This window comes from Phaethon aethereus, assembly GCF_964289735.1.
Source record: "Phaethon aethereus genome assembly, chromosome: 4".
Taxonomy (NCBI): Eukaryota; Metazoa; Chordata; class Aves; order Phaethontiformes; family Phaethontidae; genus Phaethon; species Phaethon aethereus.
Window position 1 is genome coordinate 83,053,880 of NC_138578.1, and position 13,847 is coordinate 83,067,726.

Sequence of the window (13,847 nt, forward strand, 5' to 3'; positions counted from 1 at the left end):
CTTTTCCTGGTAGATTCCTGTCTTGTTATTTGTCTGGTTCCTTCTTTACATCTAGTGACTTCATCTTGTAGTTCATAGATCTCTGCTATTCCATTCCTCTTTTGTTAGAAATAGTTGTAAAACTTGAGGAAACTTTTAAATCTATCCATGCTATTATTAGATATATTAATAAAGTCTCCAGAAACAAAAGTCTACCCCAAAAGCCTTTGACTTCTTGGTATTATCTAAGATGATTTTATAGCTTGCAGGGTTTGGTTTTTTTTTAATACGGACTCTCAATAAATTCTATCAAGGCTCCCTTTAAACACTGGTAGTTAAAATAATGATTAATAGCAGTTTGCTACACTGCAAGTTTTAAGTGTATACAAGTTTCCCCCTCTGTTGTTGTGAGGATGTTTTTGACGCGTGTGATTTTTAGATTTGCCGTTCTTCCTTCCCTTGGAAGTGGCCGCTCTCTTTGGATTTCTCCATCACCCTTACAGGAGTCTTGGGTCACAGAGTTTGCAGGCTGGACTGGGAAAAACAGATCGTGTTTTATCACTTTTTTTTCCTCTATAAACTGCTGACACAGTTGATGGAGATCACCTCCTCCACCTCCTCCCACCATATGACAATTTAGAGGCAGGGGGAAGGGAAAGGTGATTAAACAGCAGTGGCAGGACACCCGATTCAGACAGCATATTGTAAACTTTAAGTTAATATATGCTGCAGCCCCGGAGGAAGATATTTCTCTGGTTTGAGCTATATTTTTAGAAGCAGTCAAGTTAAAGTTGCCTGTCTCCCATGGGTTGTGCTGTAGTAGTTCTCTGTGTGTTCTCTAATCTTAACCCAGAAGTAAATACCTGCAATCTGCAGGTAATTCCCAGCTATCAATCACTTCTGCTTCCAATATAAGCATTGCAAGCGCCTAACTTCTTATCGCAGTGCAGAGTGAAAAGTAGATCGCTGAAGCTTAATCTGAGATATGTATAGGACAGAAAAGGGAGTGTGTTGAAAGGTCTAATAGTCAAAATCATTCAGACAGAATTGCTTGGAAAATGTGCTGGGAGAAATTGTACAGCTGTGCTCGGTGTATCAGGTTAATGGAACAGAGCAGCATCGTTTGCTAAACTAAATTTGCATTGCTCCTTACTGAGAAAGTAGTGTACCACGAATCCAGAATCTACATCAGGATCTTGTAAAATATATGAGATTCCCCTGACCTTTTTTTTTTTTTTCCCTCCCTTTCTGCAGGTAATCCTCTTTGACCAGCTGCTTGCACATGTTAGTGCTGGTGTTCCTCAGCCTTCTGGCTAAAGGGACTTTTGGGTGCGCAAACACAGCGTAGCAAACATATAGTTGTAGGAAAATGAGTTTGGAGCACTGAGCAAAAGTTCAGGCCTTGCAGAGTATAAAACTTGACCTGAAGTAAAAATGGGAACAATTTGTGTCATACCAGCCATGGAGGAGATGGGATTGTAAATTGTGTGTTTATTCCCTCTCCAGTGAGCACCAAGTTTAAGTATCTTCAGACATCTTAAAGAGGGAAAATAGAAATAAAAAGGCAGCTTTTATAGGAGGCTTAGAATGAGGCGAATGACATTAGGAAATAGGGATAGGAAACCTTTCTATCTTGTCTCTAGAAAATGACACATTAAATGTATCAAGGTGGTGATAGAGAATAATGCACAAAGTACGAGAGTGGCATAGAAATTTAAGATGCCCATCTGCTGTCATGAATTTTCTGTCCTATTGTTTTATTTTAACATCCTAATCCTATTCTCTTCGCCTGCACTCTGCTGCTTCTCCACTTCGAGCAAGAAGTAACTCCTCTTAACATTTCCAGCAAATGGTGCGTGGATAATGATTTGGCCCAGTCTAACTGCGTGAGTGTCAGCTGGATCACTCTCCGTCCCCCCTTGGGATGTGTTGGGAGCAGCAACACCAAGCACGTACAAAGATAACTAAATTTGGGTGTCTAGAGCTCAATTGCACCCATAACATACATAAAATTGTCTATGTTTCACTTCCTTTCTTGCCAAACCTATCCAGGACTGAACATTTTTACTCTGTGTGCACTGCCCAACTTATTCAGGATGGGTTTTGTGTATTATTTTTCTGCAGGGATTATCCTTCTCTTTCCTGACATCATTGCTGAAACCTTCTTCTGTCCCAAGTGTATTCAAAATGTAGCAGTGCTGGTGTTTTCACTGGCATCCTCCACTGTAGCATCCGTGAACACTGAATAGCATTTAGACAGACAGTTTTCTGTATTCATTTTTACAGCAAAGACTTCCCAAGGGATGTGTGCTGTGTATTTTATTGCCCTGCCTTCATTTTCTTCCCCTTCCTGCTCTCACCTGTTAGTATTTCAGTCGTCTCAGAACTTCTCTCTTGGACTGTGATTTAAGGTATCCTTTGTCAAGGAAAAGGGTTCAGGATTGGAATATTTTAAAACTGTAACTGTAAATCAGGATGTTCATCACTGTCTAGAGTCTCCAGTAGTGTCTTGGAAGGATCTGATATTGGCGTTATGCAAGAACATTAAAGGGTCAGGCTACAAATGTCCCTAAATTTGGGCGGTCACAAGTGCTTTGGAGGGCTTGTAAGAAATGAAATGTGCTGGTGCCAAATTTTGCTGCTGTATTCTTCAAGCTCCCAGTAGTCATTTGGCATGTGGACCTTCTTGTTCAATAGCACCGACAGCGCTACTCACTGCCTGTCAGCTGAGAAGAAAATATTAACTTGTTGGTGTAGTTTGTAGAGGAAACATGGACTGGAGGAGTGAGAAATCATGGCAAGCATATGACTTCTATGGAGGTCTAGATTACGTGGTCAGCACACTCAGTTGTCTCATCAGGGTGAAACGTAAGCTTGTGTATATATTTTTTTTTAAACAGTTGGGGTGGGTTTACTTCCCAGAATACCTATTCCCTGGAAAATAGACTGAAATGATGGTGGCCGTGGTGATTTAATAACTGTATGTAAGTTCCCAGTTCCTGCATTTATAAGCAGAGTAATAAAATAAGAGCATAATGTTAGTATCATGTGTAACCAGTTAGTGGAGTACTGTGTCCACTCTGGTCTCAGCAATGTCTTGGGTGATGCAGATGGTACGCAGCAATACTGCAAGATTAATTTGTTATCTGGAAGATAAGCGAGAGACTAAAGCGTCACAAAATACTCATTTTATCCAAGGAAGAACATACTGAGATTTGATGATGTGAGTCAGTGTCTGTGAAAAGGAATGATAGAAGATTCCTAATGGGATGAGGGTCTTTTAAATCATCAGCCAAAGGCATAACACCCAGTGTCTGCAGCTGGGGTAAAAAAGTCAAAGCTGTTTTGGTTTTTTCCTCTTTATAATGGCAAGAGCAGCAATGCCAACAATTTTTTATTTTTTTTTAGAAACATGGCGCTCAGATCAGAATTTGAGTGCTTTTGGAAGGTTCTTTTCTAGGTCAATCACATGGTGCAATTCAGTGGCTTGTACTGTGCAGGAGGTCAGACCAAATAATCATAACTTTTTCCGCTACCCCTAAATTTAAAATCTATGAATGGGAACCAACTCACGGTGCCTGTAGGCTTTTCCGAAATACAAATGCAGTGTGCTGTCTGCAGTGATCTGTGTGGCTTTGGTCACCAACTGAAGGAAACTGTAGCAGAAATAAGAGATGCCCTGAAGGGGAAAAATATCCCAGAGTATTAATGTTGACAGAAGTCTTCAGCTCAGGGGGAAATTGGTGGTCTAGTTTTGTTTGAACATGCTACTGTCACTTCTGTGCCTAATTGAGCTCATCTCTGGTTGAACTTGCAGATGGCCATTCATAGCTTTAATATGTCTGCATAGGACACCATCATATCAGGTTGGCAGTCCTGTACACAATGTTGGCATCCAACTGATCTCGCCTCACATAGTGGTGTTGCCGCTAGAGAATTAAGCTGGGTTTAGTATATGCCAAAAAAGAGCTGTTGACCAGTATTTGCAATGATGGATCTAGACTATCAAGTCTAGCTCTAGGAGAGTTCAGCCTCATTTAAAAAAAAAGAAAAACAAACCACAACTGTATATATTGAAGCTGTTCATAGAATCATAGAATAGTTTGGTTTGGAAGGGACCTCTAAAGGCCAACTCATGCAACCCCTCTGCAGTGAGCAGGGACATCTTCAACCAGAGCAGGTTGTTCAGAGCCCCGTCCAACCTGAGCTGGAATGCATTCAGGGATGGGGCATCTACCACCTCTCTGGGCAACCTGGGCCAGGATTTCACCACTCTCACTGGGAAACATTTCTTTCTATCTAGTCTAAATCTGCCCTCTTAGTTTAAAACCATCACCCCTTGTCCTATCACTATAGGCCCTGCTAAAAAGTCTGTCCCCGTCTTTCTCCTCAGTCCCTCTCAGCCCTGGCAGCTGCAGGAAGGTCTCCCCGGAGCCTTCTCTGCTCCAGGCTGAGCCCCCCCAGCTCTCCCAGCCTGTCCTCCCAGCAGAGCTGTTCCAGCCCTCGGAGCGTTGCTGTGGCCTCCTCTGGCCCCGCTCCAGCAGGTCCATGTCTCTCCTGTGCCGAGGGCTCCGGAGCTGGACGCAGCCCTGCAGGGGGGTCTCCCCAGAGCGGGGCAGAGGGGCAGAATCCCCTCCCTCGCCCTGCTGGCCACGCGGCTTTGGGGGCAGCCCAGGACATGGTTGGCTTCTGGGCTGTGAGCGCATATTGCCGGCTCATGTCCAGCTTTTCATCCCCCAGTCCCGCCAAGTCCTTCTCCATGGGGCTGCTCTCCATCCCTTCACCCCCAGCCTGTGCTGATACTGGGGGTTGCCCCGACTCAGGTGCAAGACCCTGAACTTGGCCTTGTTGAGCCTCATGAGGTTCACATGGGCCTGTTCCTTGAGCTTGGCCATTTCAGACTATCATTTCAGACTCCCAGCTGTCTCTCCGATGACAGGAATCAGTGGTACCGGTACCTAATTTAGCTATTTGGAAAAATCAGGGAGAAAAGCAGTGTTGTGTAATTATGCTAGAAGAGCTCTAGTCAATCAAAGGTGTGCTCTGCTATTGTGTAATTATCTGGTATATATTTTCGCCTGCATGGACTATATACTTCTCTTTTTTTTTTTTTTTTTTTTTTTAAGAAATGATACCTTATTCTTCTTACTAAAGGTCAGGTTTTCTGTGCCCTCCTGCTGGGCATGATTATGATGAATAACTTATCTTAATCAGCCCTGAATTAAATATCTTCTGTCATTTCAGCATGAGGCAACTTCCCAGCAGCTTTGCTTTCTGGTTTGTTATAGTTTTGAAGTGTGGAAATGCCTGTTGAAGCATTGAAACATTACTTCTCTCCTCCTCTGTCTTTCAATATAGCCTGCAAAGTCAGTTACAAAACTAATTAGCTAACATTAATATGTGTGCTGCTCTAGGGGCTTAAAAACTTAATTTTCAGTGATGATGGAAGTGTCAGAGAAAATTGTTTGTTTGTTGACTTACATGGTAGTTAATGTAATTGTAGCTAAATGCTTTAAATCACTTATTTCTGAGACAATGTGGCTTATCTTCATGGACTATTTATTTATTTGCTGATGTCCCTTTTTATTTTGGAGTAGGTAATTCCGTTGACTTCTCCCCTTTCCCCCAAGGTCACCAAGTAACTGTAACGGAAAGCTTCCCGCACCAGGATATATAAGTTACTTCAAAGCAATGCATAGTGATGCCTGAGCACCCGTCATCGCTGGCCACGTAGACGTGCAGCTCCATCTAGCTGCTGTTGCCATTGCCACGGGAAAGGCCACCTTCTCTGAAGGCCCTTGGGAACCCCAGGAGGGTAGTGTCCCCTTCCCACGCTGGCTGTCAGCAGCCTGCGAGCTGCAGTTTTGGCAGATGTCATTACAGCAGAGGTCTGGGACAAGTTCTCAAGACAAGGTGGTTTTCTAAGTTAGTCATGCAGCAATGCCTGGAAATAGGTAGTTGATAGTTTATGTGCATATGCAGATATGTATTTGTGCACAGATGGGATGAGCCACCTTCTGAATTCAAATGAAGTTCTTACGGCAATTCAGGATGTGCCAGAATAAGCTCAAAATGCCTGTCTGCCAGTGCAACCACTCTACCCAGTATGTTTTGGAAAGACAGGAGTGCCCTCCATCCTCTGACCTCAACAAAATCGCTGTGACTTCGGTTAGCAAGTGGCCAAGTCAGAGCTAATAAGCCTTACTGGGAGAGTTTTGTTACCCTTTGCTCAGTGTATGCAGCGAGACCTTTAGATATTTGATTGGATTGTGTGTTCCATGCGTTGTGTGGAGTCTTGGAGGGAACATGTAAAAGGACTGACACACTTGAATAACTTTGCAGCACTGATGCTATTTAAAAGACTGGTCAGGAAGAATACGACAACTTTGTTCTGTTTCCTTCTCACCCTGTTACCCTTGGTCAGGAGGGGATCCATGCTGGAGAATAGCGTCTTTATTATGGTAGCGAAGTACCCTATGGCAGGGATCATGCCCCTGTACTGGGCACTGGTGAGGCCGCACCTCGAATCTTGTGTTCAGTGTTGGGCCCCTCACGCCAAGAAGGACGTTGAGGTGCTGGAGCGTGTCCAGAGAAGGGCAACGAAGCTGGTGAGGGGTCTGGAGCACAAGTCTGATGAGGAGCGGCTGAGGGAGCTGGGGTGTTCAGTCTGGAGAAGAGGAGGCTGAGGGGAGACCTTATTGCTCTCTACAGCTACCTGAAAGGGTGTTGTGGTGAGGTGGGGGTTGGTCTCTTCTCCCAAGTAACCAGTGATAGGACGAGAGGAAATGGCCTCAAGTTGCGCCAGGGGAGGTTTAGATTGGATATTAGGAAAAATTTCTTCACCGAGAGGGTGGTCAGGCATTGGAACAGGCTGCCCAGGGAGGTGGTGGAGTCGCCATCTCTGGAAGTGTTCAAAAAACGTGTGGACGTGGCAGTTCGGGGCATGTTTTAGTGTGCATGGTGGTGTTGGGTTGATGGTTGGACTTGATGATCTTGAAGGTCTTTTCCAACCTTAATGATTCTGTGTTGTTCTGTGTTTATGCTCTGCATAGTAGAGCTGGACACTTCATCTTGATACAGGAAAATCCCAAATATTCTGTTCTGTCCCAAAATCTTTTTTTTTTTTTTCCCCTAAATGTCTTAAACAACTAGAGTACAAATCAGTTTGTTTCCTTGTCTTCATCTTTCTTTTCTTACCATGACACTGGAGCTGTTACTTTCTTTAGACTCACTGTTGTTTGTGAGGTCTCTGGGACTTGGCCCATTGGACCAGTTTATCTTTGCAATACAGGCAAGGTATGGTTCAAAGTGGTTCAAAACACACAGCTGATTTCAGAGCATCCTGGTTTTTCGTGTTGGCTGTGGACAGCGTAGAGAACACAGCTGGTGATTTTGCTTGTTCATAAGAGAGTGGAGCTTGATTTTTTCCATGGTGGTACAGAAATCTGGGAGTAGAGACCCAGTTCGGCAGGAGGTTGATCATACCCTTAGCTTTAGAGCACCATCCCAAAATTACAGCCTCGTAGGTTGTAATACGAATCCTCAGAGGATGACCTTTAATTGTACTTGTTTCATCAAAGTAAAGGAACTTTTGATAAGACTATTGCTCTTTTCTGGCTCCCCTTTTTAAAGTTCACCTCCTTTGACCGCAGACTGGTGTAATGGTACCAGCTGTTCCTGCTGATACCCTGCCTGAATACGTCCTGCTCCCTCTCCTGTGGGCTCCTGCTTGCTTTGTTTTTACTTTATCTTAAAATGAAAGCTCATCCGTGCCCATTCACTTAGCACACCCATGGTTTTTTCCTCCCTGAGTTTCTACTTTTTTCCTTCTCATCTCTGTTGAAAATTGAGATGAAATACTCATGTAAAAACTTGAGTTCATTACAAGTTCTAGATAGCTGTTTTGCTTAGCTGTTTTTAAAAGCCACTCTCTATAAGGAGCAAATAAAATCCAAAACGTCTGGCTTTCTTCTGGAAAAATTGACATCCTTTCATGGCTGAAAATATCAGAGCCCCATCCCAAAAGGTACCGTAGCCCTGTGCTCATGAAAGAGGCTCTGCAGGGGGCAATTGCTGAGATGGATGGTAGCAGGATGGTTATACAGAGACCGGTGACGGCTTTATTATCGTAAATAAAACGTTCGAGCTTTTCTTAGAAAACACAGCGTAAGGTTATATTAGTCAATTAACCTGGTCACCTGAATAGCTGTTTTTCTTCTGTGTGAGAGCCTGTGCTACTGCATGAGAAGGTTTTCCTCAATTCTTCTGGCGGTTTTTCTCCCATCAGTAACACTCGATTAGTTTTGGATTATCCATTACTCAACATGTATGAATTTAAAGAATCATTGGTATGAAACCCTGCACTTCTGCACTGTTCACTCCTGGATCTGCACATCTGTTCCTGGGCTCTATGAGATGAGCAACCTCGCTGGTCTCCCACCCTCCCTGCTGTTCTTCTCTTCCACCATAGGCAGTCTGTTGAGTTTGTTCATTGTTGGGTTCTCTTAGTGTCTGGTTCCACCAAAACCTTCAGGCATCGTTTCAACACTTCCCCTTCTGCAATTGCTTTAACTTGTGATTTTTTTGAAAGGAGTTTTTCTACTGATAGTGGGGAAAAAGAAAAAAAATCAATGCAAATGAAGGTTGTGCAGGTTCTCACAGTTTGCAGTTACTTAAATATTAAAGGCCAGTGGTGTGTTCCAATACATGCTTTTTGATGTGTTTTTATGGTAAGCCTGTCAGACGTTTTTCCTTTAAAATCCTCTGCAGACCTAAGTGATTTAAAATATTCCCAGGTTGTTCTATTAATTGTGTGATCTAGAAACCAAAGGTTTGCTTGAAAGAATATTGAAGTTCATTATTTTAAATCTCAGAAAGCTAATCATTAGGAGTGAGGGTAAGCCAGGTTCTGGGGTATCTTGATGTTAACTGCTGCTGATTTCTAATGATGTGCTCAGTGTCTTGGCTGGGGAAATGCCACAATTTCTCCCTTACAACGTAATAAAATCTTTTAATTAAAATTTTGACACACCAAATATTGAAGGATATATACGTGCACAGGTTAAACATGCACAGTGCATGTCTTGGGGGGAAACGTGACATTCTGGTTACAGAACAATTAATTTCCAAACTTATTCTTAATTTGGAGAGAGGGAGGGGAACTTTGCAACATGACTTGTGCTACACCAGAAACTGGTGTTAGGAAAAGGATGTTCCCTTAGGCATTTGCTCCTTTGGTTGCAGCTCGGACCCTTGCTTTTACCTGGTTTGGCCGCTGTTGAGTCAGCTGGCTTTGGGACAGCCCCGAAAGCGATGGCTTTGCTTGGCCAGATCAGAAAATGAAGACAATAACGTTGCTGTCAGCATTGCTTTTCCCACCACTCGTGTTGTAGCACGTCTCTGCCTTTGCAGCGCTGCTCAAGGTTTTATTTCTTGAAGCTACTACTAACTTCAATAGGAGTCGTGTTGCCAAATTGCACATTTTCTTTATTAAACTAAACTTCCTTCAAAGAGCTAATAGCTTTTAGTTCGTAAGTCTCTTGGACATCTTCATCAGGACAGCTTGTTCTTTGATTTTATAGCCATTAAACAAAGCGCTTTATGATAGCTGAAGGGGACAACTGCAGGAACAACAACCGAGCAATCTGTTTCACACTTGCTGTAGTCTGCAATCTGCTGGTGTGCTTTAAATATTCGAAAACTCCTCGCGTTCTTTTACCCAAGTGTGAGTTACACACAAGTTTGCTTGCAAATGCTTAGTACAGCTCCGTTTGTGTGAATTTGTTGGGGTTGGTTTTGCTTTGTGACAGTATCTACAATCTGCTCCAAAATACCCCTTTTTTTTTTTTTCCTCCCCTTTTTTCCCCACCCACCCTGCTTCAGAAAGTAAGCAAAACTTTGCCCCTTGCCTTTTATGGCAGTAAAATTTTACAAATTTTTATTAAATAAGAACCATACAGGCTTATATACCCCCCCCAGCTTAGTTGCATCAATCCCATCATACCTTCCTGCCACCTTTCCTGAACCCCAAGCTTACAGAGACGGTCTTCCAGTTTTCTGCACAAAAAAAAAAAACCCCAAAACTAAAAGATGGCTTGGCAAAGAAAAGACGGTAGAAGATTTATAAGTTCAAGAAAATGGTGATGTAATCGGTTTGGTCCAAACGAGTTGCGTGCTGGGTAGCAGCATCTTGCTTTCGCTGGTGTGCTGTGTCCCCTTCTGCTCTGCTGGATGGGGGTTATTTGGGGCACGATGCATTTTCTGGTGTTTTCTTTAGCACTTTTTGAGTGCTGTAAATGATGAGTTAGGGCTTGGAGTGTCAAATTGCTGAGAATTAATGGTGAAATGCAGGTGGTGATGGCGGGAAGTATAGAGGGCACCTGGTGGTGCCTCAATCTAGCTTGAAAATAGAGTATAACTAGTATTGCTGCAGCTAAGTAGTAATGCTAAATGTGGAAAGCTGCGTACAACAAGTGGGTTTTAGGCAGTTGCTGCACCTAAGAGTGAGACTGCTGAGTTTTTACATGCTTTACGAAGTGTATGCCTCTTCCGTTATTAAATAGGGCACCGAGTCACATCAGACCCATTGCCCCTGGGAATTAGGGTTATGGCTTCTGCATCCACTTAGAGGTTGTGCAGCTTGCTCTTAGTATTCAAAATTAACCTTTGAAGCCAAAAAGAAGTGTGTCCACAGCTCAGCTAAAACTGAAATGCTGTTTCCAGCCCAGCCGTATAGGAAATGTCTTCTTTTGGTGTTAAAAAAAGGGAGCTGCATCATAATGCTTAGAAGCACTTAAGCGTACAATAACAAGATGTCTTGTGTCATGAAGGCTTCCAGATATTTACCCGGGAAAAGGTTTTCTATTGTATTAAAACATATTGCAACAAGGACATGCTTGCCATTTGATACATTTTCTGCATTCAGAAAGGAAACAAACAATAAAAAAAGATGATGATTCAGTAGGCCACCTGACAGCATTTTGCTCCTTTTATAAAAAATATAAAATTCATTCTTACAGTGGTTACACACTGCTGCTAGTTTGATTTTAAAAGGGTTCCCACAAATCCTATGGAGTCCTGTCATGCCCCGGACAGATGATGACAAACTACTAGGGTATCACAGCTTAAAAAATAATAAATGCTTTATGAAGTCTTAAGCAGATGCATTTTCCCTCACAAACGAGTCAGGCTAAGACTGTGTGTGCAGCTTGACTTGCAGTACGCTGTTAAGTTGTAGTAATCTGAATATTTACAATCATCTCTCTGTACCCTCAAGCCTGTTAAAACACCAGGAGGTTATTTTTCCATATTCATTGATATCCCTTCCTATTGGGTGAAACCTCTCAGCTAGGTGGGCTTTTTCACCTCTGTGTTGGAACAATGTAATAATACTAATACTAATTACTAAATACTAATTACTAATACTAATAATAACAACTTCTCTGTTTTATTAAATTAGCAACTACTCCGTGAGATGCAACAGATGGCCAGTCGCCCCTTTGCCTCCATCAACGTTGCCTTAGAAACAGATGAAGAGCCGCCAGATCTCATTGGGGGAAGCATAAAGGTGAGAGCTGGTGCTTGAGGCTGGTCCTTAGTACAATTATTCATGGATGCTTGTTCGAAACTGTGGTTAACACAATAATCCCAAATCCTCTATTCGTTATATATCTGCAAGAAATCCTAAATTCAGGAGGGCCAACAGATACCGTTTTTATTTGCTTTTTATCCCTTCAGCTATGCATTTACAACTTTTGGGCTGGTTTAGACAAAAGTTATACTGTTTGTAGGGTATGAGATTTTGTGTTTGCCTTGTTAGTTTTTATGCCTTGTAATAGAGAAGAATGCAGTTTTATACAGTAGAACATTTGGCTAGAAATAGCTATAGGTGCTGCAAATAGAAACCATCTTTCTGCGATATCTCAAAGCAAACAGGCGTATAATCGTGTCTCTGTACTATAATAGTGTTAACATATTTCTGATTATAAATACATGTTCAAATACATCTTGTGATGTGCATATAGGAGTGTGGAGAAGTCATTCTCTTACACCAGGCTGGCATGTTCTTAGACAGAACACATTGTATTTTTAGGAAAAACATATTTAAAAGGAGACTAATGAATTAAAAGATCTTTTTGATGTGATGCTTTGCCTGGCAGACTTGTATACAAAAAGAAAAAATTTGGAACCTGAGAACACTGATTATTTTTCTTTCCTGTCTAAGGTAGCTGTTTTGTTTTATTTAAACTTCAGTTTTTTGGAAGTCTTCCTCATTAGTCCAGGCACAAAGTTTCTCCTCTTCTATTACTGTGACAAGAGAGCACCTTTTTCTATTAAAAAAGGTGTGTATTTTAATTATTGTAAAGCACATGATAACAGTCTGACCCAAGAGCTTCTGTTTGGTGAGTAATAATATTTAAGTCTTGGCCTAAGTATCAGGAAATGCCATAGTTAAGTTCGCCTGTATAGCCTTAGCTCTTCCTTATTTATCCGTGAATATAGTCTTTCATGGCAAGTTGTAACACTTTTTTCACCAGATTGGTGTCCTGTAGCATCTTCTGGGTGGACACAGCATAGAAGAAGCTTTTCAATATATTGTCTTAGTTTCATTATTTGTTCTGGTTATTTACTGTGTTCCATCCAAACCTTTAGTCCCAGGCTTGAATGATTCCTGTGATTGCCTCACATTTCAGTGCTTCATGAATTAGTCGTTACCTTTCTCTGAAGTCAGGGATTATTGTCCCTGGATTGCACAGGTGAACCTTGGAATGCAGTGAAAATAAAGTCAAATTTGCAAAGGCACTCAGTAATTTGGGGTGACTGAGTGACTGGGCAGCTAAGCCAACCTGTCTCTGGGACCTATCCTTGGAGGCTCTGAGTGGTTCTACTCCCCATGGACTTTCATTCGACTCCAGATTGTTCCATTTTTCTGAGTTTTTACAATTTCTGTACTTGTGTTGTGAGGCTGGTAGTCACTGGAAGTCATTAGCTGCTAATAGCTCACCAAGACTTTGAAATACCTACTTGTAAAATTGGATTGTCACTCAACAAATTAGAATGAGCCTTTTTTCATTGCTTCATCAAAGAAGCCGTGGGATGTGTATGGATGTTCCCATCAGGCTGGAGGCGGATTTGTGAGGCTGTAGCCTGGCTGCTGATGTTTTGGGGTTGCAGTCTGTCTGTCTGTCTGTCTGGGGGCAATTCCATTCCCCTCTTTCCCTTTTCTGGAAATAAGCTAACTAAAAGCTCCTCTCCTTTAGGACCAGGACAGAACAAAGCTGTCCCAAACTTCTTGATCTGACAAGTTTGTCTACGCTCATAAACTACAGAGAAGATAGAAAACTTGGAGCTCTTACGTTCTGATTAGTGTGGTGTTTCTCCTCTCATTCAGCTGGCAGTGTTTCTACCTTTTTCATTTGGGCTTTGTTGTTCGATTTCTCCTCCGTACCTCTCTGCTTTTTATTTTCTTCTCAGTTTCTTCTTTGATTATAGGAATGTTGAACTGTTCTCTTTTAAGTGCTTTCTCTCACTTGCTTTCCCATGTCTGCCACCGTCGTCCATATCTCACTTGTCTGGCCTCCTTCGGTTACTCAAGAACGGATGGAGAAGCCGGTTTAAGCATCCTAAGTAAGACTGTGGACAGAGGTCCTTTTCCAGACCCAGAAATCGTTACCAACTGCTAATTGCCCTCTGTGCTGATAACTCATACAAATGTTTCTAAATCCACTTCAAGCATAAATGAGTCGGTCTGATTCAGGCAAATAGCGCAAACCTTGCAGAGTAACCTGAAGCCAAGCAGGGAACGTGGACATGGACTGTTGTGCCAGTAGGTAACTTCATCTGCTAGAAGGTCTGGGTGCAGAACGAGG

The 13,847-nt window shown here is 42.4% G+C and overlaps 1 protein-coding gene across 1 annotated transcript in view; it reads left to right on the forward strand.

Annotated features, from left to right (window-relative positions):
* ATRN (attractin) overlaps window positions 1-13,847 on the forward strand; it is a gene marked incomplete at its 3' end in the record, with an annotated part of 160,098 nt that overhangs the window by 133,656 nt on the left and 12,595 nt on the right. The window contains exon 27 of the mRNA XM_081999765.1: window positions 11,438-11,545. Coding sequence (XP_081855891.1) covers window positions 11,438-11,545 — 108 coding nt within the window. The remainder of the gene's footprint in view (window positions 1-11,437; window positions 11,546-13,847) is intronic.